This window comes from Diabrotica undecimpunctata, chromosome 1 (assembly GCF_040954645.1).
Source record: "Diabrotica undecimpunctata isolate CICGRU chromosome 1, icDiaUnde3, whole genome shotgun sequence".
Taxonomy (NCBI): Eukaryota; Metazoa; Arthropoda; class Insecta; order Coleoptera; family Chrysomelidae; genus Diabrotica; species Diabrotica undecimpunctata.
This window is the reverse complement of record NC_092803.1, coordinates 47,525,422-47,551,018: the sequence shown is the minus strand read 5'-3', so window position 1 is coordinate 47,551,018 and position 25,597 is coordinate 47,525,422. Positions and strand designations below refer to the sequence as shown.

At 34.9% G+C, this 25,597-nt stretch overlaps 1 protein-coding gene across 4 annotated transcripts in view; it reads right to left on the bottom strand.

The window, feature by feature from the left end:
* Positions 1 to 13,217: 13,217 nt before the first annotated feature.
* Positions 13,218 to 25,597, bottom strand: part of LOC140448853 (Ig-like and fibronectin type-III domain-containing protein 2) — a 1,058,385-nt gene continuing 1,046,005 nt past the window's right edge. For all 4 annotated transcript variants that reach the window (XM_072541975.1, XM_072541985.1, XM_072541976.1 and 1 more), the window contains one exon: positions 13,218 to 19,995. In XM_072541975.1, coding sequence (XP_072398076.1) covers positions 19,798 to 19,995 — 198 coding nt within the window. In that variant the 3' untranslated portion in view covers positions 13,218 to 19,797. The remainder of the gene's footprint in view (positions 19,996 to 25,597) is intronic.

Genomic DNA, 25,597 nt, shown 5'->3' with positions numbered 1-25,597 from the left:
ACGTCGATGGAATACTTAAAGAAAATTTACAGTAAAGCCTGTTGTCTCCTATAACTTACTTCCATGTTGACAGATTTATATAAATATCTTACTTTATAAGATTTATTTAAATAGAATATGTTGCAACAAAATTTTTCGATGTCTATAATGTATTTCTTAATGTCTGCTAGTGTCGTACGATCGGTTCATCCTCCATGTTATTTGAGGTTCCAGGATGGTTTCGACCTCTGCTCTTAAGGAGGCACGAAGGTTTTTAGATTCCATTCTCAGTTTGCTCGGGGAGTTATGTATCTTCGGCTTGGCTGTGTTGTCAGCAAGGTGCTACCGGCAGTGTAGAATATTTTAACAGTTCGAATTTCTTACGCGGATGTGTATATATTTGTCTTATATGAAATATTGGTTAGTATTCTATGCACGGTAGAAACCTCGAATATCACAGAGATGCCGGCCCCTCAAGCCTCAGCGAGTAACCGAGCTCACACTCCTCGAGGTATAGGACCGCAGGCAGAGGGTCGACTCCTCGACTAGCCCTGGATTGCGGAGTAATTGTAAGTCCCTTCTGGTCTTTTATTTATTCTTGCAATCACACTCGATATCGAAGGGCTCATTCCGTACCGCCACCTCTCGTGAAATAATTCTAAGTCCCGTGAGGATATTTATTTCTTTCCAACGAACGGTTTGGTGACGAAGTGCTGCTTCAGCTCGTCCACCTATTGAGGAGTAATTCTAAGTCTACTCGGGCTTTTATTTACCCTTAACCATCGGTGATCTATTGGAACGCTGTGGCAGTTCGACATAATCCGAAATAGTTTTAAGACAATCTGTCTTTTATTTATTTCGAGGATCAATACCTCCCTGATCAGTGAGCGTTCTCTTTTCTCGTTTTCATACTTTTCTTTACCTCGACAAAAGATAGTCGAAAAGTCACAAACGGCGGTTCCTACACATTTTATTGTTTGATTAATGTCGAAGTCGTGAGACCTTACGTTTATTCAAACACTTAAAGAGCTGTAGAACTTTCTTTTAAGTAAAATCTTCGTAGTTTGATGAGGTTTTTAACATGGGCGAGAAATAAAACGCAGAGGTTTCTTGAAAATGCTACTCAGCCAAATAGGTCTTGACGGTATCAAGGTGTAGAATAACTTGATTCTGATCTGAAGATAAGCTGCTTTTTTATGCATTTCTTGGTTGCATGTCCGCTGCGATCTTCCGTCAGAAATCCAATAGAATTGCAGTTAATAAAACCCTTTTTCATTGGCCGACCAGAGTAACAATCCTTGCTGTGATTCGTCCACTCTGGCGAGAATAGCAAGCTAAATGGTTCAAATTGATTATCATCAAGCAGGTACAGACACGTTGCAGATTCGTCGTAAAATATTTTATCCAATTAAGAAGTGTTGAATGTTGAATAATAAAACACTTTGACTTTCTAAGTTTGTTTGTTTTTTTTTGTTGTCTTAGCTTTTTGTAATAGGCTAAGAATTTTTTTAAAACATCCTTGTATGTTAACTGTTGATATTCAACTTTAAACTATTTAGAAAATTAATTTTCGTTGGCATTGATAATATATTCCACATTTTTTGAGAAGATTTAGTGGATTGCGAATAAAATTGTATACGAACAAGCATTATTACTGTATTGCTTGTCTGTATCTTCGACATGAGATAATTTCTAGTTCGGACTTAGCAATATAGATATCTTGCATTGTCATTTTCTGGTTCTTCGTCGGAATATTTTTGTGCTAAAGTTCAGGCGGTATCTGTTAAAAATAACGATTTTTAATAACTGACGATAACTTTTTATTAACACTTTGGCTACTGTGTGTACCATTTCCGGTACACAATTGATGTTTACCAGAAACTGCGTGTACCAAATTTGGTCACATAAAGTGGTAATGTTTCAAGCTGTGTGTACGTTTGGTGAACACAGTTCTGATGCTTTTATATGCGCATCTAGGCTCCTACAGTTTACGGCTAAATTCTAGCGAAGCAGTTTGAGACTTATTCAACAGATGGCCGTATTATGACCGATTTTTGTTTTCTTAGGTCATCTAATTTGGATGGGGTTGAATCGTAAATCTACTTTGAAATATTATTTTAGCACTAATATACTGTACAAAAATGAAATTGGAAAATTTGTTCACATGTCCAAGATAAGGTTTGAGCTCCTTTTGTCCAATTTGCACCTCTCAAACAACGAAATTGCCTTAGATGATATGCTCAAAAAATTCCTTCTCTTGCAAAATTTTCTAATCAAGAAGTTCCAATCAGCATATGTGACAAGAATGTGTGTATAGATGAGACGATGATTCCTTTTCGAGGACGACTGAGCTTTCGTCAATATATACCTGGGAAGCGCCACAAATACGGTGTAAAACTATTTAAGTTGTGTGGAGTGAAAGGTTACACATTCAATTTTAAAATCTATAAATGAAAAGGGCAAACACCTAATGAAAAGCCAATTGGTACAAAAGTGGTGCTACAGCTTATGGAACCACTTTTACATTCAGGTCACGTTCTGTTCACAGATAATTATTATACTAGCGAGAATTTAGCACACGAACTTCTGAACAAAGATACACATTTAATAGGCACACTGAGAAAAAACAGAAAGCGTAATCCGAAAGTAGTAAGTGAGGCTAAATTAAATAAGGGGTGAATTAGTCATGAGACAGAGCAACAATAAAGTCATAATTGGAAAGACAAAAGAGATGTCATATTTCTCACTACGGAGTCTGTGCCTGAAATAGTGGATGTGCCAACAAAAGGGGTGTGGTGGGAAAGCCTTCCACAAGCGTGCGGTATAATAATGTGAAATCATTTATAGAAGTCTCTGATCAAAAAGCATCATATTCATTACCAGTGCGTATGAGTATTAAATGGTATTGGAAAGTCTCAATAGAACTTTTGGTTAATACATGTATTATATATGCATATACTGCATACGGGGCTATAACAAACAAGAAAATAAGTGTCACTATATTTAAAGAAGAAATCGCCTCAGAAATTTTTTGCAGTCAAAATCTTCAGATTGAAAATTTGTATGATCGTTGTGTTAACTAAGAAAGAAATCACAAACTTTCCGAAGTGGAACAGAGAGGTCGTTGTACAAGATGTTAAATTAATAATGATAGAAATGGACGTAACTTTGCTATAAAAGAAACAAAACGTGTTAAAACATCTTGTCTATACAGCGTTCCACGTTAAGAAAATAACATTAGGCTTATGGAGATCAGTGTTGCCAAAACTCTCAGGCATGCGGTTTACTAGATTGTCGATATATTTTTCGAATTTCCATTTTCAATTAACATTTAACTGTAAAGTCAGAATAACAACTGAAGAACCACAAAGCCTCATTATCATTATGTAGTCTCAGAGAACGACATAAAATCGCTGACATACGTACACCGTATTATTTTAAGTTGCAATTAGTAATTAGATATATGCATTCCAAGCGGTCCGTTTATTTGCTTTTAAACCTTTAATAGCCGGCAAAGTGGATGATTTAACTAAACAATATTTTCTACTGATTTCTATGATTCATGGTATATGATATTCATACCGAAAAACAAATAAACTGTCGTTACTATAATTAAAATAAGATAAAATAAAATTATCTTTTGTAAATACTATTTATTTAATTAAAATCATTTTCCCTACTTTTCATCTCTTGTTTCGAATGGGAACTTTTGGTCAATTACGTTAAAAAACATTAATTTAATAATTCATGTCTGTGAAAACGAAAATACAAATTATATACAACCTTGAATCGTGCTTGTGTTCGTTCATCGTGGCATCGCTGCGCTTCTATCGTCCATAAGAAATACATGGCCCTATCTCCGCAATGCTATTTTCTTAACGTGAAACGCTCTATAGCATGCTGTGAGAAGTTCTTGTGTACCAACTGCTTTTTTGACACTCATTACTGTCAAGCAAAAAAATGAACATTGTGTCCAAAAATGGTAAACACAGTTTCTAGGAAGATAATTACGCGTTTATTTCTGTCACAAGCTGTGTATACCATTTTTAAATTAAATTAAATTAAATTATTCAAATGTGTTTACATGTTTTTAGTATTAATTATTATGAATTTCACCTAAATATAGTTTCAGTTTCTGACAAAAAACTTCAAATTTACAGCCAGTAGCCAAAGTGTTAAACGAAATATGAAAAAATTTTGAAAAATTCGAAAATTTTCCTCTTTTTTGCGTAAATCTCAAGAGTTCCATTCTTGTAGTGAGTTCTTCAAGAATGGAGGCGATGTCCTGCTACAAGCACTACATAAACTTTTACTTCTTGTCTAGCAAAATGAGACCATGCCCTGTGAATGGTCTCAAAGCGTGATATGCGCGTTGCATAAAACATGCGATCAGCTCCAGCGTGACAACTACAGACAACTACCTGTTAACAACTGCTTGCAAAATACTAGCAAATATTCTCAACGAAAGGCTACAAGTTTACACAGTTGGCATGGTTGGAAAGTACCAGGCCGGATTTAATCCAAAAAAATCAGCAATTGATTAGATTCATTCAATAAGACAGATCCTCGAGAAAACATTAGAATTTAAAATTAAAACCCGCATACGACAGTGTCAAGAGAACAGTACTATACCAATCAATGCGTGAGTTTGGTATACGAGAAAGACTTATCCGATTAATGAGAATGACAATGTCTAACTAGCGTTAGGATACAGGGACACAATTATCTATCATTTGAGATAAAGGATGGACTCAGATCCCTGGCTTGTCTCCTACTTAACATTACCTTGGAAAAGGCAGTCCGAGATACACGAATTAGAGACGGAGGTACTATTTAGAATGACGTTGTAAAATTCATTAAGGTAGCACGCCTCAGATGGATAGGTCTTGTAATCAGATGAGAGGAAGATGCCATAGTCAGAAAAGTTTTTAACCGAAGAGGGCCGATCGGACAACGAAGAAGAGGAAGACCGAGACTTAGGTACCAAGACAACCTAGAAAATGATTTGAAGTCTATCGGAATTAGAGCATGGAGAAGAGTTGCCAGAGACAGGGGCGAATGGAGGATTGTTCTGAAGAAGGCTTTGGCTCATAAAGAGCTGTAACGCCACTGATGATGATGATGATGGTACTATTTACAATAGATCGATATAAATCTTAGCATACGCTGATAACATTAACATAATAGGGCGTAGCAAGCGAAATGCTAAGCAAAATTTCCTAGAATTGGAAACGGTGGCGAAACAGGTCGGTCTAGTCATCAACGAAGACAAAACCAAGTACATGATGGTTACTAAGGATCCTATAGCAAATGAGGAACGGAAAACAGCATTTGGAAGTCATATCTTTGAACGTGTTGACAGCTTCACATACCCTGGCAGCTAATACATTTCATTCAATCTACGTTCTTTTAAGTGTAACTGTACAGTTCACCACACTTGCAAGTTAATATTCAGCAATAAGTCGGATTCGGTGTCAGTGGTACACGCTTTTCGTTTCTTAGGTTGCTTGGTTTTAGTATTTCCTTTGGTAGTCTCTTTGATTACTGTTTTTGCTTATGACCTTCCTTTTAGCATTTGGCCCATTCTTCACTGACTCAATTGTTTTGTTTTCTCGTATTCTGTTTCGTAGGTTGGCGATGTTTTCTGGAGAACTTAAAATCTCAGCTAGAGCCTTAAAATTCTTTGTTGCAAATGTAACTATCTAGAATAGGTATTGGCGAAATGTGATCCAGAAGTTTTCCAGGGGTTGTTAAACATTTTTCTGTTGCCAGTATTAAAGTCAGATCTAGTGCTTCCAATGAAGAATACATAATTTCCTGTAGATTTTCCGCATAGCCCAGTTGTAATGATGTTTGCCTGCCTTTATGTTTCTGATCTTTATCTACTTCTGCTGTTGATTTTTCTGAGGAATTCGTGATTTTCTGCCAGTGCGAATAACCTGGTTGAGGTGAAGTAGGTATACTTTTACGTCGCTCCTTGTTTTTTTGTTGTTGATGTGAATCTGATGTTAAAATGGCATATTCGGGGACAGCATCAGGATTAAACGGAATGATTCCTGTACTTCTGAATCCCAATATTACGTTGTCTGTCGTAGCTGCTTGTACCCATGCCTTCGTACGAAGTTTTCCAAACACTAGTCACGAACTTTTTCTATTTGGATTTATTTTATTGTAGGAATTATAAGCATTGTAATAATAGGATTTTAAGCTTTAAAAAATGCTCTGGCAAGTGGCTGCAGATAATGGGTCATGTGGCTGATATTTTCATACTGCGGCAATAAGAGCTATGTCCATCCAAAATGAGCACGACTATTCCCTTAGGCTTCCTTGGTGCAAATTGGTTTCTTAGCCACAGAAGGAAAGTGTCGTACGCTGACTTTTGTGACATGAAAATTATGGAACTAGGTAGCATACCGTCCTTTAAAACACATGATGGACGTAAAAGCATACTCTCTCAACTGCAGCAAGCGAGTACAGATATGGTTTCACCCTTTTTACCGGATGTTATTGCAGCTCCGCTCTAAGATCCCTTTGCTGCCAATACGTAATCTAGAAAAGGCCTTCATCATATCGCCCTTGCCTGAGTTCACTGTTTCTCCCATTTACCATGGGTGAAATGGTGAATAACACGGCAAGAAGTTCTTAATGTATAAGGCAACGATTTCTAGGTTATGTTGTATACCTATAAACAGTCTAATAAGGCAGAATATATCGAAAAATACCTCGCGGACTAAGCTACATAAAGCAACGTCTACAAATTGCATTATATAAAAATTATTGTGCACCGGAAACAGTTTTGCACAAATTACTTAAGCTTTTTAAAACAGGGCTGGTTTTTACAACGTGCTCGCTGCATAAATAATAATAAATTGTCGGCATTTAGATTTACAGAGACATCTGTATACCGGGAAAAGAAATAAAACATTTCACCATTTCACCTGATTCACCATATCACCCTGAATTACCTTATATATTTCTGTAATTTTTGCACTCTAGTATACCTTTTTTTTTGTGTAGTCGGTAGATAACTCCAGTGCAACATGTTTCTGGTATTTATTGTTTAACGTATGTCCCTAAAGTTTTCGGAAATTTTAGATTTAAAAGTATTATTAGTAGGGAGCATTGGATCAACTTGCCATTGGAAACCAAAGTTAGTAAACAATTTAAACATCAATGGAGAATCTATGGAGAAGCTATGAGCATATTAACGTGTGTATTAAAAACGGCGTAGGTAGGCGTGGCTAACGATGATACCAATATGGCGGTGGGATCATGGCCGGACTCAATAATATTAAAACTACTATAAAAATATGACTAGTTATTCAGAAGATTTAATCATAATCTAAAAAAGTGCAATACATTTTTAATAAACTATGATTTATTTATCCCGCGGTAAACACTAAAAACACGATATATTATACATAAAGATAAATTAATACAGTCAAATACTATTAATTTATTCTCTGAAGTACGGGGTACGGGCCATTACTTTGTTTACATATTTGTATACTAACCTATGGAACGTTAATCCTGAAGATTTTTTATTAACATTGCTTCTGTTACTGCAACTACGTTGAGAATAAGAAATCATTATTATGCACTATCACAATATATTATTACAGTTTCTATAAAAGTATTATAAAACTAAAAATATTCGAAAAACAACAAACGTAAGCAAACATATACGATCTGTCGAAAGTGTCAAAACAATCTTAACAATATGTCCGAAGTGAGGTCGTTTTTAGTCACGTGATGCCCTCTCCATAGATTCTAACTCGATGAATTTAAACGATATAATCAATGTCAGTTTTGACTAATACGGTTCGTTAAGATGTCGTACAAACTTAATATTCGTCAAAGTATTTGAGGAGGTGGCGTTCAAAAAAAGATTTGTCACACTAGAAAAATGTTCAGAAAATCAAAAAAACTATTGCTTTATTTTCCATGTTTGTGGTTATGACAATTTTTTTTCTAATGATAGATTTGTAGTTTTGGACACTAAAAATAAATAGAAAAGTAAAATATTATGTGCTTATTTTATAAAAAATAGGTTTATTCACTGGACTAAACGCATTTTGATCGACCGGTATGGACCAAACTTCTTTTGAATAAACTCTATGAGGACTAATCCTCTTTTGATTGATCATGTAGATAGGTATAGGTCAAAAAATGAACTTACAAAACAATGAATTTGATATAAACAGCAATACCTTTATGACTTATGAGGGTAAAATCAAAAGTTAAATGTATAAAATTCAAAACTCAAACGTGCATCCCAACATCTTCCTCTAGACAGTCACAGTTTTCTTCATCATGGTCAGCTTCTTCTGTTCCAGGGACGTTGTTATAAACGATACGAAGATACCAATATAGTGTTTGATCGTCCTTCCATTCTTCCCCAAAGATCTGCGTCAAAAGCTTGTCAACATATTTCTTTTTGGCTGGAGGTATGCTGTCACCGAGTGGCAACTCATCTATCTAATAAGGCGCATTTTTTAGCAAGCCAACCTTTCTTTTAAAGAGATTTCCATGCCTCCGTCTCACATTTAAACACAAAGTTCATTAGGCCTCTGACCAAGAGTTTAGTTTGTCGATTAACAACTTCTCTTTTAATGAAAATTCTCTTGCAGTCTGAGATACCGTCCAGACGCCTAAAACAGCCTTTTTCTGTTGATAAAAGACTTTTGGTGTCAAACAGTTTCCAATCTTTTCCCAGTAGTTTTACTATTCCAACTGATTTGTATACATCGATATAGGTTTCTTTGTGGATGATGTTAGCTGTTTACGCAACAATTTTTTCACTCGTCCAAACACTCGGTCGGCAGGAAGAAAGCTGTGTCTTCTCACCGGAAATGTAATTGTGGTGTCTGTTCACCCATCACAAAAAAGTCTGATTAATGTAACATTTTCAGGTAGATCAAGGCTTTGAAGGTGTTGCAAAAGAGCTGAAGAGATCGCAGTAGAACCCTTTCCAGCTTCATCTTCTGTCCACATATAAAATGTCGGGTCCTTTCCGTTAATTCCAACAACACATAAACAGTATCATCCAATTTGCCTAAAGTCATATGCTTCTTGAATTAGTGATTTTGGTAACGGTTGAATCTGCTGTAAGTCGAAGCACATAGTGAGTGAACCAGACTCTTCTTTTTTCATAGCCTTATAAAATGCTGCTGCACGAATTGCGTGAACTCGCTTGTTGGTCATGTACTCAATCTTCTTAGCTGGATCTTTTGTGGTTTTAATGAAATGTTTCATTTTGTAGCAGTAACTAATTTCAGACGCTGGGGAGCGAAATCCAATATTAAAGGTTAAATTCTTCGGAACATCGTTTTTGATACTTTTTTCAAGATTTCATCTTGTAAATTATTATACATTATTATCCATACTTTTGTGATGTTCATGTCCTGATCGAAATAGATGCGCTTTGAATTATTTCTAGAATAATGTGTTTCTTTACCTCTTAACTTTTTTATGAAATCTCTTACACGTACCTTTTTGCCAGCTGTCTTCGCTGATTTGCGGTCGCGCCCCTTATTCTCATTTAGACGTTTCCCCTTACGAATACATTTTATAATGTTGCTTAATCTGGTAGGTTTGACTATCATCACTGACATAAAAAACTTCTTACATACCTTGATAATTTTTGTGTTTTGCTTAATCAAAGTGTACTCAACAGAACAAGAGTTAGGCCGTGCCTCGTTGCTTGTATTTCGTGGCCTTCTTCTTTTGATGTTTGGAATGGACACATGACTTGAAATGAAGTTACCCTGTGCAGTTTTATTGGGCACAGATAGCAAGTTTTTTCTCACATGAGAACAATCACTGGGAGTAAAGCTTTTACACGAAAACCTTTTAGAGGAATGTGAGCACGGGTTGAAGGTATTGTATCTTTTAGGTTGGGTTATTCTTTTCTTCTTTGCCAATTCTGTTTTTCGTGGATTTAAAGTCCTCTTCCTAGAGCTATAATAATTTCCATCTTCCACACTTACAAAAGAGTCATCAATAACTTCACTCATCCTAATTAATATTAAAGTAAGCACTACTAGCTCTGCGATACGGTAACAATGAAGCTAAACAAAACATTGTGAAAACTCCTAACCTCAAACAACAGAACGTCATGGGTAGGGCAAATGGTGTCCTGTGATTGGCTGGTTGTGACTAAACCTTTTCTGATTAATAACTTATGGTGGACAAAACTTGTTTTGTTCCGCTACCTATATTTCATATGTGAAAAACCATACGACAAAATTAGTTTTCAAATGACACTAAAATCTAAACATGTGATTTATTGTGACAAATCCTTTTTTGAACACCACCTTCTCATTTATCGTTTAGTTGGTCATGTACCAAAACGCAATATTGAATTTTTAGTGCTTAAAATATTTCTCTGTCAACGATTTACCAGACAATTAAAGAGTACGAAAATGGTATACCATGCCTTAATTTGACCAAAAGTGGAAGACAAGGTGTTTTAACTCCTGCTCGGAAGCAGAGATTAATTCAGAGTATGAAGAACCAATTTGAAAAGTATTTGCGAACTCTTGGCCGAAGATATGTTTCACGAATGACTGTAAGTAGAACAATTTCTAGAAATAATCTAAAAAGACATAAAAGAAAAAAAGCTCCTAAGTACACACCAGCCCAGTTAGAAAAAATTCCTAGATGTTGCCATGCATTGAGACGTATTCATTTTTCTGGTAAAATTCTCATTGGTGATGATAAAAGTGTTTTACTTTATCCAATTCCGAAATAAGGGCAACGACGGATTTTATACACGCAATGTACAAGAGACACCGACGAGATTAGGTTTAAGGGAAAAGTGAAATTTGTCGATAAAATTTTGGTATGGTGTGCTATCTCAGAAGCTGGTGTTTCACAGTCGTTTGATCTCAATGCTGGCAATTACGTTGACAGGTGTCTTATAGTGTTGCCCAAAATCGGTCTTGGTCTTGTTCTTGCGTTTTTGCAACACCAAGACCAAGACCAAGACCGTCTAATTTTAGCAAGACCAAGACCAAGACTGAGCTTGCGAGACTTTTGCGTCTTGCACTTAGGACTGAGTGTGGTTTTAGCGAGTATAGTAGTTCGGATATATGATTAAAGACTCTATGAGACGCAAAAAAATATGTAATAAAAATTTGAAAAACTGGACTTATGCGCATTACAAACAATACCATAAACATACATACCGAATCAAAATATTCATTAAAAAAACACATTTGACACGTGCTCAGAGGTCATAATTACAATGTAAAAATAAAATATTTTGTACATTCTTTTCCAGCAGACGACTTCTTCGCTCTGAAATTAATTGTCCATATTTTAAAAAAAGCCGCCCACTAATCATAAAAATAATCTTCTTGCATTGCGACGCCGATAGTAATATCGTATCGATATTATTTAAAATACGTCATCCTAGCTAATAAAAAATATAATTGTTACGAACACCCACTTAATAATTCAATTTTTTTCCCATTATAATTTAGTCAGGAGGAATCTAAATAAACAAATCTTATCGGCCTAAGACTATAAATTGTTTCTGCTGAGTGTGCGATGAGATCATTCGGTTAAACAAAATTTGCTGAAAGAGCGCGGCTAATATTCAAAAGTACCGAGACAAATTAATAACAGATAATGTCGCCTACCGTGTAAACAAAATACCGAAGTATTTAGAATAACGAAGTAACGATATATAATTCTCGGTTTGTTATTAGATACTTAGGGTATTGGATAGTAACGATTATAGTAATATAGTAGTTACTTTTTCGACTTCACTAAACTTCATTCCCAATTGAGCTTTCCTTTGAGTATAATGTAATAATTGTTTTTCATTTAATCCTTGCCTACATAGAAAGGTTGAAATGAGAATGATCAACAGAAACACTTCAGATTTAAGGAAGCATCTAATATCTTTTCACAAAAAGGAATTACAAATATTTCTTCCTGAAAAACCAAAATTCGGTGGAGATATCACAAGCTTTTTAATAACCGCTAGAAAAAGTGGACATGTAAAAAAATATACTTATAACCTTATTACCAATTACATATATTATGTACCTACTACTTTATTTTGGTAAATTAATGTATTTATTAAGTAGGATCTCCTTAATTTAAAATAACTTCTTTTGATTACCATTGCTTTTTTAACTATTCTTTATTTTTTCAAGTTAGTTTTTTATATAAAAGTAGAGATAAGATTGGTAAAAACATTTATTTTGCTTTAATAAGTGGATTATAGTTTGTTATCTTATCACCTAAAAAATCTGTGCCCTTGATACATGTATGTGGATTTTTTGCCCATCATGTCCATCAATCTCTTTCTAGGCAGATAATGTTCTTTAATAAATAGCAGTAGGCTAATGGGTAACTGCAAGACTTGCAAGACTCTTGCTGCAGGACCAAGACCAAGACCAAGACCGGAAGTGCAATACCAAGACCAGGTGTATTGGCGCAATACCAAGACCAAGACTGTCTAAGTCTCGTCTTGTTCTTGCATTTGGGCAACACTAGTGTCTTACAAAACTTGTTCAATTTATAAATACCCATCACCCCAACAATGAAATCACAGTTGGACCCGACCTAGTGTCATGCCATTACGCCAGGAGAACGACAGATTGGTTAATTGCTCAAAATATAAATTTTGTTCCCAAGCGCAACAACTCTACAAAGGTGCTTCAAGCGAGGCTTATAGAAGATTTTTTGGCTGTTTTGAGTCGAATGGTGTATAATAATGGCTGGGAAGTGCAAAGTGAAGTTCAGCTAAGGCGAAAAATTTTTAAAAATTTCGTGAGATCGACTTAGAAACAGTCCAAAGGCTTATTGCAAGACCAAATTTACGTGCCGTCGAAGATCACGGACCTCTTTCTGTTCTATAAAAATACATTATAAACCTTTATATGTAGACTTAATTGCCTTTATCTAGTTAATAACATAAACTTAATTTACAATTAGAAAATACGTGTTTATTTTTTCCCAAATCTTTAGGAACCTGTGTTATTTCAAACTTTGGCAATATGTAATTCTGTAGATATGATCTATGAGGATATTTACTCTGAGTTTGAGGAGCTTTTCTCTGCAGGAATGCCATTGATTTAGGATGACCTGTTGTTCTTGAGATGTTTATGTTATTGTCTTGTACTCCTTAAAGCCGGTTTTAGCTATAAAATTGGTTTAAATTAACTCAAAATATTTGTTTCTAAAATAAAGGTATTAGCAATAAAAAAAAAACAAAATTTCATCCCTCTGTGATAAATTTTATTCTATTTATGCTACTTGTGTTTACATATCTTACAAATTTTTAAAAATTATGTACAAGAAATAATATTTTTCTACACAATATTTCGATAGTTTATTTTTATACTACTTTGAAGGCACATGTAAGTGTACTTATCTAAATACACACTCTTTTACACACACAAGTGTGGATTATTAATTTTTTTTTGGTTTTTCTTAGCTAATAAAACATATCGTGAGTCATTGACGTATACGTCCCGCATATTTTTTTAAGTGATCATATGGAATTAACTTGTTTTATGTTTAAGTTCTCTTATAGGGTAAAAACTTAGATATTGCTATTATTACAGGAAGCAGAATGCAATTTTAAGCATAGAAAAGTAACTAAGTGGACGTGGTTTGCTTTAGCCATATAATATACGAATTGATGTGTGTATGTTTGAAAAATAGAAACTATTCTTAAATATCTAAATATCAATGAATTTTGCATGACTAAAAGTATAATATAGTACTATTTGTTCAAATGATTTCAAATAAAAATAAATTTACTCCGAGATCATATATGCGGTATTAGAATTGGAATTTACTTTTAACTCACGAAGACGTTGCCACTTCGTGAAAAAATATAGGGAATGAATGAAAGAAGTAAAGCTGCCACGGAATTGGGGGAATTAAAGAAAAGAGTATAACAGAAAGTATATAGAAAAATAAACAGTAAGGCATACTACAGTTTTATGACCAGCAATATCTTGTTTTATAAACTATAAAATAATATGCATCATTGGAAGGTGTGACCTTTACCATAATATAACTATATAGTCACTTAAAAAAAATGCGCTGTACAATATGTATACATTGTTGATATGTCTGCATCTCCTAAAGAACTGGTGCAAGTTATTTTTGGACCATAATCCAGATAATATCTGTAGGAATATGTGGTGCTAGGATTTTTTATTTTAAAAAAACTTCTTTTTAAAAATCTGTTATTCTATGAATGATCTGCTATACGTTACTGATAATAAGTGCTTGAAGAGAACGATACGGGGTCATGTCTAGATCTTATACCGCACCGCCTTTGATAATGTCTGCTGCATTTGCAGACGAAACGTACGTGATAAGAAATTCCGCCAGAAATACGGCTTGTAAACTCTGATAACAATTTATCTTTAAAAAACATTGATTGTGAAAGCGTATACTATATAGGACTTGGCATAAATTAAATTTTTGGCAAATCAAACAAACACTTATAAAGATATAAAAAATAAACAAAATGAAACATAGATATAGATTGATAGCAAAAGAATGCTCGTCGCGAGCTTCACCTTTCTAATCGAAAAGTGCAAGTAAAAGTACAGCCAAATTTAGCCAAGTAGTGCCTAACTTCAATAAAGACGGTAATTTTTCTACAATAGCGTAAGTTTGTTAACCAATATTTTATTAACGGGCTTATTTGTCAACAGAACGTTATGGTTACAAGGAATCTAGATAATCTGCAACACATAAGGTAGATTGTTAATGATAGAATATTTGTCGTTTTTGTTATTCCCTAGGGCGAAACATTGTAATCAAATATCTGGACCATATATTATTGTAAGTTATTGTAATCTAGTTTGTTGCGTTTCTTACTTTATTAATATGCTATTCAGAGCTTAGGGTTACTACTGACCTTAGGTTAAGATCATGCATTATTAAACGCGGTTGAACCTTGGATAGTCTAAAAGACGCTGTTCTGAAATAATGCAGCCGTAATATTAGATAAGGATTCTATAGCGGTGAGTATATAAGTCATATCTCTTATTTACTCACATCATTTTAGCTGAATTATCCTCATTGTCTTCAGCACTGGACTGGAGTTAAGTTGGTACTCTATATTAAGTACCTAGTAGGTAGACACTGCCAACTATTTGTTTTCTATTTCCAAGGTGATTTTTTTTGTTATAAAAGTTATATTTAATGCACGGTATAGCCTATTTCTATGCTCTTCTAGGTATTTTAAAGTTGTGACCTTATTTAGAGCTCTTTGATATACTACCATAGTTTGGGACTATCTGTTGTTCATCTGTTACAATTGTTTAGTTTTTTTGTTAATTTTTAACCCGTACTGTCCGAGCTCTTTACTCCAAATGTGGATTTTTTTTGTTAATTTTTGTTGTTATCTGGAACTACAAAAAACATATACATAATTTAGATTCATAATTACCACCCATAAGCTTTCAGCTTTTGTTCTGCAGATTTTTTCAAGCTCATTGATAAAGCCTTTGTACATTAAACATTGGAGACAAATGCACATTCACCTGATTTATAGAGTACAAGTTCACCTTATCTCTACATTTCCAGTAGGCTGATGTTAGGAAAAATGTAAATTTAGAAAAAGACCAGTTCCATGAGGTATAACACAAACCCCATGCCAAGGAATGAGGTTTGCAACAGCAGACATGGCGAAGAAGAATAATTTTGAAAGGTTATTACTAGAGGAAGCCAGAAAACTTTATAGAATTTAAAGTCGCTGTAAAATCGCTGCAGACGACACTGAAATCGCTTTAAAACACAGAAACCTGGATATAGCCATAGGAAATCTGTACACAGCACTGGATGCAGTAGAAGAATGGAGTATCTAATAAAAAATAGCCATAAATCCATAGAAGACTTAAGCCGTTGTCTTCAAAAAGAAAAGAGATTACCCAGAAGAACAGCTAACAGTGCAAGTCAGTCTCATCGAATGGTAGAAAGAAGCTAAATACCTAGGAGACCTGGCCAAGGTTTAACATTCACACGACACGTAAACGTGACAGTCCACAAAACAGCGATAACCAGAGCTGCAATAAGAGAAATCATAGGAAATTAGCAACGAAACCCAAATTATGACTGAAAAACAGCGTCATAATATCCATAATAACACATACATCTCTTGCAGGGGAACCGACATGTAACACAAACAGAAAAAAGATACAAGCAAAATACAACATAAGCTTAAGAGAAGCTGCAAATGGGCCAAGATATGTAGCTGAACGCTCTAGAGATCTAAAGCAAAAAAGAGCACGAGAGATGATAAAAGAAAAAGCAATAATAAAATCCACTGGGCTTGAAGACCATCCGAACGGGATCTTGCCTTGAGTGTTTCATAGATGAAAGCACAGCAGAATAAAACAACAAACCATACCTTATACCTAATAAAGTATACATAATATTATTGCTCCATAAAAAGAAGATATACTGACAAAATAAGATATCTTGACATTTTGAGGCATCGTACTTCTCATAACATGGTTTTTCTTTTAGATATCCCTCAAGAAAGGCGGCAGTCACAAAAAAAAATAATAAAAAAAGGTGCAAGCCACAAGGAGAATACTAACAAAATCTAGAAAACGGCCAATATACTCGAGACCCGAGTTGCCCATCTGGGGAGTGGCGAATCGGCATCCGAGCAAGCAATGCATTTCGATGATAAGTCAGTAGAGACGATAGCGAAACTATTATAGTGCCTCACGTTGCTTCGCGTAACTCGGAAAGCTATCAATGTGTCTGGTCCTTGTACTTAGGACTCCCACATGGCAATCGTTTATGACGATTGAGCCTTTATAGCGCATGAGTGTGCTATAGGGAGGGGGGGGGGGGCAGGTGGAGGACGGCATGCAGCATTGGGGTGGACTTATTTACACGGATTAACACTTCTCCCCCAATGAATTGTATTTTGTATTATAACTGACCCCAATGCCATTTTAGGAGGGGTGTGCAAGTCTCACAGAAAGAGTTCATTTCTATTGCTTTCTTGCTTGCTTGAAGCCAAATGGGGACCACAAACAACGACTGTTCTTCTGTTGAGAGACGGCCTCCACCAACACTCTTTAAAATACCACTTATTCTCTAAAAACGTTATAAAATGTCGCATTTTAAAACAAAATTATTTCAGGTAAGTAGATTTCAAGTATCCAAACGTTACATTGGTAAACTAATTAGCCCCATGGAATCTGGGGAGAAAGGGTGACACCCGATCATCTACCTGGATTAATACATGGATTTATAAAGCTAAGACCACAATTCCATAGCAATTATGGAAAGTGTACTGCTAGTATCTATACAGTGTGTCAATTTTAAAACTTCCAATGGGCTATATCTCATGAACCAAAGCTGATATCGAAAAATGCTTGAAACCATTTCTAGGATAGTAAGGTGGAACTAAAATGACATGAAAGAGAACTCCCATCAACCCCCTAGGCCCCACCCACCACAACCAAAAAAGTTTAAATTGCAAATCCCTACTTGTGATACATCATTGAAAAGACTATAAAAATGCTATCCAGTGGTATAAATATTAATTATACAGTGTGAAGCAATAATAATTGTGAAACTTTGGCTTAACTGGAAAATTAAATGAGGTTTTTGTTGATTCTGTTGATGATCCTGTATAATCAGTGTTTAATAATTATACAGGGTGTTAATATCAGCCGGCAAACTATGACTTTTGTATTTGCAATGTTATCTCCCGGAGTATTATTTTTAATGATAAGTGCTTGTCGGATTTTTTTTGTTACATAAAAACTTAATTTGCTGTTTTTGCACAAGTTGAAAACATCTGTTTTTTTTAGTTCTATCAGATTCAATAATTTTTGGTTTATTTGAGAGTTTTCGTGACAGAGGTAGTTGTCACGATGGTTTACAGTATACCTGAACACGTGGAGATCATTTTCATATTTGTCGCACAGTACATTCACTGATGAATATACTTTTATGCTGAATGGTAATGTAAAAAAACAAAACTGCCGGTACTGGAGTGATGCGAACCCGCATTCATTCAGAGAAGGTCACACTCAATATCCTGAAAAACTGAATGTTTGGGCAGGAATATTAGGCGATGCTATAATTGGCCACTTGTTCATACCAGGCAATTTAAGTGGCGACATTATCTCGATATGCTGGAAAACACCATCGAACCTTTAATTGTGTGTGAATTAGAGAACCAAAGGGAAGATCAAGGCGACCTAGCTCCAGACGAAGATTTGCTGCACTTCCAACAAGATGGAGCACTTCCTCACTATGCAGCTCCAGTTAGGCACTGGTTGGATACTAATTATCCGAACAAATGGATTGGAAGGAGAGGACCTATTGAGTGACCAACGAGGTTACCAGACTTACCGCCACCTGAATTTTTTCTATGGGGTTACCTCAAGTCAGTTGTTTATAAAACTCAACCTGCGTCACTTGGGGAATTACGAGAAAGAATTACGCAAGCATGTCGCGCTATTACTAGAACAACATTTGCCAAAGTTCATGCAGAATTTAAAGATAGGATGTATTATTGTTTACAAAACAACGAACATTTACTTAATTGACATTTTTAACAAATTTGTAGTTCAACAAAAACCTCATTAAATTTTCCATTTGCTTCACCCTGTATAATTATTATTTATACCATTGGATAGCAGTTTTTATAATCTTTTCAATGATAAACACAAGTAGGGGTTCGCAATTTAAATTTTTTTGGTTGCGGTGGGTGGGGCCTGGGGGATTGATGTGGGTGAATTCTCTTTCATGTCATTTTAGTTCCCCCTTACTATCCTAGAAACGGTTTCAAGCATTTTTCGATATCAGCTTTTGTTCGTGAGATATAGCCCATTGTAAGTTTTAAAATTGACACACTATAATAAATTGATAAACACCATTATATTCTTTAGGAGATATAGTTTATTCAAAATCATTTAAAATTATTTAATATAATTTGTGAAAGAAATAGTAAACAAACTTAAAGTTAAAAATTACTTGATACAATAGTTTGCTGCTTTATACCATTTTCGAATCAAATATAATATTGTAAAGGTGATAAAGGTTAATGAAAAATTAGAGCAAAGACAAAAGAAATACAGAATGTACAACCAAATTAAAAAAATGATTTATAAAAAGTAGAGAAATAGAATGGCTGAATCATAAAATAAATTGAAGACTGATTAACACCAAGACAGCGAAGAAAGAAGTGCAATTTGGGATCTGAATGCTAAAAAGATATCAGAAAAGAAGCAAAGTAAAATATTTGCGTAATGTGGTCACAAAATAAAATATAATAATCGCATACAAATTTTGGTGTATAAAAACAACAAAGACAAATCTGTACCAGACAAAACAAAGAATGAGAAGGAGATTGTGGTATTCTTGTATCTGTCTTTAACTACTCTTTTAATAATTTTCTCTCTACGACAGTTCAAATTCTTTACACACTTTAATTACGTTTAGTTATATAATATAAAACTTATTTAGTAATACACATTCTTCCCACTTCGTCGATAATATACCAAATTGTTAATAAATTTACAATAAAAATCACATTTGTTTAATAAATCTAACAGTGACACTACGCTATTGAGGTATTGTGAAAATATTAAAATAAATGTATACAATACCTAAGAACTACATACAAAATTTTTGCGGGCAAATATCCACAATTGGTCACCTAATGCAACGCTACCCTTAAAATAGCTTTGACTTATATAACTGCCCGAAGTGTTATATATCTTTTAATATCCTACTATCACAACGTGTGACAATTGCTTAAAACCTAGATTCTATGCCTTCATTATCCTCTAGGTCCTCATACTAGGGTTTTAGTCTCTTAAATCCAGCACCATCTTGACCCAATTTCAATTCTTCGTATAAGGTTGGATTGACCTCTTGTTGTGCAGGTACGTGAAGAGCTTCGTTTTTCCAGCCTTGTCCTCCTGAAGAAGAAGAAACTGCTATACCATTTGCACTACCGTTGGCAAGTTGGGTTGTTTCGGTTTCTCTTTGAGGGACCTACAAAAAATTTTTTATATATAGTTACACTTTACAATATATTTGTCTAAAATAAATAATGAAAACTATATTCTGGTATATAAGTATACCCGCAGCCTACAGGTCAGACCATGGTATAGGAATTCAACGGTGTAAAACGTGTGTGCTACGTGTGAAATAACATGAACCCTATTGTTCAAAGTTAGGGCCTGCTGGTCGAGCCATACATCCTGTAGTCATTACTCCGAGGTGTGAGCGGGAACACAAAGTGTATTAATATGACAATGAAACGCACCTGGCGGACTATAAGGTCTCGACATTTTACTCTTTTATGTCTTGAGTAAAAAGTATTTAATCTTTTCAGTAGGCTGAGGGGTCACAATTTTACTGTACCATATAATATAGGAAGGCAACATGAAACCATCTAGAATATAATTTTCTAAAAAAAAACATGGCAATAGGTAATAAACTCAACGATCTCAAGTACGGATACTCCTTAAATAGCGCATGGGTACTAAGAATCTAACAACCAGCTAGAAACATAAATTAATTTTCTAAAAAGAGGAAAATATATACACAGATTGTAAGAAATATGTATGAGTTACGAAAAATTCATAATACGAGGTGATTCAATGAAACGGTACAAACAAACTAAAAAAATATCTTTTTATTACATTTAATAAAAAATACGTAGGTACACAGAGAAGCTTTTGAAGGCCTTCATTTGTTCTACACATTCTTGCAGCAGTGGTACGAAGCTGTTTACGACATTTACTAACATTTCTTGAGGCATTGCTTTCACTTCTTTGCTTTCTATCCTTTAAAACGTCGACAGTTCTTGGGAGTTACTATGAAACACACTCAAAAATACCCCCAAAGAATCTTACTGCATAGAAAGAAGTCCGGACTACGAGGTGGCCAGGGAATATCGCCGTTTTTACTCACAAGATGATCGCGGAATGATATTCTTAGTAAAACCATTGACACTCATGATGTGTGACATATTGCACCATCCTGTTAAAAGGTCGTGTGTTCATTTCTGTAATTCTTAGTGGACATTTTGTTTATTTACATACCCACCTAAATGAAAGTGGGCTTTATTATTCATCCAAAGATTACCAAAGATTCAACAGAGTTGTGAGTTTCTCGCACCGCTTCAATATTCTGTGGTATGCTAGACACTGCCACCTCTTATCTGTGATGTTGAACCACTACTTTCAAAGTTCTTAACCCAGGTCTGAAAAGCCTTGTTAGACGGAACAGGGGCGCTGTGCGGTAAATCTAGTGTAATCGGACCCGACCACTTCTCCATGAGAACTAAACTCCCCCGCTCTCTAAATTCACAGCGTTTACCTCGTAAGGATGCGGCTTCTCTCACTGAATAACCTGTTACCATTAGGTAAATGAAGCGGCTAGATCCAAGTATCTTTGGAATAAGTGGAATGAGAATGAGATGGCAAGGCTCTGGCAAACTAAATGTAGGTGATTATACTACTACTAAGGAGACAATCCAAACCGCAAAAATGAGGTAGTAATAATTATGACGAAGAAGACGGACACTGTAACAATGTAACAAATGTAGCCTTATTCTTAGACAGGATATTAACGACACAACTGCAGACAACGACCATAAATGTGAATGTATGACAAGTGTATGCATCCGCACAAGACTATGACAAAGAAAATATTAAAAACCTTTATATTAATTTTAAAAATGAATTATTGCCTACAAAGAAATACGAGCTTAATGTTATCATATATTTTAATGAGAAAACTGACACAGGAGTAAAGGGATACATTATGGAAAATATGGCCAGAAATAATAATAGTTAAGAAATAAAAGAGAAGATACGTTGATATTTTTCTGTTCAATGTGGTTATATATGTAAAAAGTGGTCCGTAAATCAATAGATTACATATGTATAAAAAAGGGTAAACCAATAGTAGTACAAATATAATAATTTTAATGCTGACATACCGACATATCACAATATTTTGGTAGGAAAACTTAGTCTGAAATTAAAAAAGTGTACAAGAAAAAGCAAAATAATACCCCAAAAAAAGGCATAATAAGAATACAAAAAAAAATAAAGTGGACACTAAGCAAAGAGAAAGACATTGAGGAATATGAGAGGAGAATAAAAAATATATTAAAGAACGTTTAGGAAATAAGATTGAATGCAGTAAAAAATAAGAAAAAAATTTTGGGCGATAACAGGAAATACTGAAGCTTATGGCCCAAGGAGTTTAAAATTACAAATATATAGTTGCATTAAGTGGGAAGTTAAGCAAGAACTATTGGATGAAATAAATATAAAAAGAGAAGTGAGACAAGGCTGTATACCCTCACACTTACACTTTTAAAATTTTATTTACAGAAAATATTTAAGGAAGTCTTAATGGAGAAAACAGAAGGCACTGCATTGAATGGAGTAATTCTGAATAACATTAGATAATAACATGGCTAACTGCAGTCACCGTGTGTACACATATATGTAGAGGGCAACATCCCGGAATAATGGCTTAAATCGATATTTTTACCTCTACCAAAAAACAACAATCCCAAATCATGTAATGACTATAGATTGATAAGCCTAATGTGCCAACCTTTAAAGATTCTCTTGAAAATTGTTCAAAACCGAATTTATAAGAAATGTGAGGAGCAGATAGATGAAACTCAGTTTGGCTTCAGAGGAGGCATGGGTACAAGAGAGGCATTATTTGCGTTGACGGTACTCTTGCAGAAATGTCGGGAATATAACAAGAGTGCATATGTATGCTTCATAGACTTTAGGAAGGCCTTTGACCGAGTGCAGCATATGAAGTTAATAGATGAATTAAAAAACATCAATTTAGACAAAAAAGACACTTAGTTTATTAAGGCTATATACTGGAACCAGAAAGCAGTAGTAAAGGTGAACGATATAGAAACAAATAATATACCGATTGCGAGAGGGGTTAGGCAAGGATGCGTCTTGTCTCCGACGCTTTTCAACGTGTACTCACAGGTCATATTCAGAAAAGCCTTATGGGAAAGAAAAGAGGGAATAAGAATTGGTGGAGAAATCATAAACACCATGAGATTTGCAGATGACACGGTAATTATGGCTGAGAGTATAGAAGAACTACAAACTTTCCTAGATGCAATAAATAGTGAATGCATTCAAATGGGACTTGACATCAACACAGATAAGACCAAATTTATGATAGTATCAAGGAGTCCAATAAATAATGAACAACTAACTCTTCGTGGAGAGCAAATAGAGAGAGTGACAAAATATAAATATCTGGGAGCTTACATCAACACAGAATTAGATCCAGACCAAGAGATCCGGGTACGAATAGAAATGGCAAGGGCAGCGTTCTTAAAATTCAAACAATTGTTCTGTGACAAAAATCTGAATACTGCGCTGAGACTGAGGTTTGTTGAATGTTACGTCTGGTCGCAACTATTGTACGGGGTAGAAACATAGACACTAAAAGCGCAAATAGTTAAAAAGATTGAAGCCTTTGAACTTTGGATATACCGGAGAATGTTGAGAATCCCATGGACTGCCAGGGTCACCAGTGAGGAAGTGCTGAGAAGGATGGGTCGAGACAAAAAATTGTTGAGAACGATAAAAGTACGCAAGACTGCATACCTTGGACACATCCTAAGAAATAATAAATATAGTCTTCTGCAGGTCATCATGCAGGGTAGAGTCGATGGCAAAAAGGGAATAGGTAGAAAGAGGAAGTCATGGCTGCGAAATATTCGAGACTGGACAAACATGACTGTAGACGAATTATTCCACGTTGCAAAAGACAGAGAAGCTTTTAAAAATATGTGGTCGCCAACCTCCGTTAATGGGGACGGCATAGGAAGAAGAAGAACTGCAGTCATAAGCTTCAAAATCCTCATAATGGACAAAATAAGTCAGACATACGATCTTCTTCTTCAAGTGCCATCTCCGCGGCGGAGGTCGGCAATCATCATAGCTATTCGAACTTTTGAGACGGCTGCTCTGAAAAGTTCATTTGATGTACATCCGTACCACTCTCTCAGGTTACGCAGCCATGACATTCTACGCCTCCCTATGCTTCTCTTTTTTTGGATCTTTCCCTGCATGATCAGTTGGAGCAAGGTGTATTTCTCTCCACGTGTAATATGTCCGAGATATTCCAATTTTTTTGTTTTTATTGAATTTAAAATTTCCATTTCTTTGTTCATCCTTCTCAGAACCTCTTTGTTTGTGACGTGTTCTGTCCATGATATTTTCAGAATTCTTCTGTACACCCACAGCTCAAATGATTCCAGTTTTTTCATTAATGTAGCATTCAAGGTCCAAGATTCCATTCCACAAAATAAGGTCGAAAAAACATAGCACAGTATAGACATACGATCAGTGTAGAATAAAAGCCAACGTTAAGACAATTGTATTAGAGTCGGAGCTGCAGTACCGGACAGAGTAAAGGAATTTATGTATCTCGGTATTATTTTTAATGACAGCTTGGATTTAGAAAAAGAAATTAAAAGCCGAATAAAATGGATATGAGCAACATTTTTAAAAATAGGAAACGTCCAATATAATCATGATTTTAGTATTGACCTTTGAGTTAGAATAACACATTGTAATATTTTTCCAATACTTCTAAACAGAGTAGAGGCCATGATTACACGCTTAGAAGACTTTGAACTCTAGGTATATAAATGACTGCTAAAGATAAGCCGGATGAACAGAATCAGATACGAGGAAGTTCTTAGATAGCGGAGACAACTAGTCAATACAATATAAATACGTAGGCTTGAATAATTACAGTCACATTATCAGGCACCCCAAAAAATATAAACTTTTGCATCTTATAATACAGGAAAAGGTCCAAGGTAAACGAGGTCTTAACAGAACAAGTACATAATTATTTAGAGCTACTCTCGATAAAGCCATGATAGCAAATATGCTAGCCAACGATCGATAATGGTCATGGAATTAGAAACATGGAAGCAGTCTACAGACTAATTAATAATGTGCCAAAATGTTGGAATTATGTAACTACAGAATTAAAGAACATATTCAGAATATATAAATGCAGTGACAAACTTCTGACACTGAGTGTCGGAAGTAGACAGATATCCTGCCTAATTTATTTAAGAAAACAGTATAGTTGCAACTCAAAACTACTTCGATGGTAAGGGTATGGGTGTGGCCATGATATTTTCCAATCCATATCGGAGATGGTTGTTGAAGGGGAAAAATAATGAAAAACTTCAAGAAAGCAAAAGTAAGTGGTGACAAAACAAGACAAGGACGTTAAAATATTTTCTAGTGAATATAAAGAATAAAAGATACAAAGACCTGATAAGACCACTGATTGAAGACTGGATCAATAAATTTCTTGCAGAAAATAGATAAATGATGCACCATAAAGCAATAATTCTGAATGTAAACGAAAAAATACACCAACGCATTAATGTAGTAGAAAATAAGTCTTGGAAAAGTGTTGCAGTTTTTCATTCGTTGTTTATTGGCGCTACAAATGCTTAACCATATTTTAATTATGTTTTGGCAGATACTTTTCTTCACTAGTGTTTGATGTTGTTTTTAAATTATTTCCTATTTTCTTTCCATTTATCTTTTATGAGCCT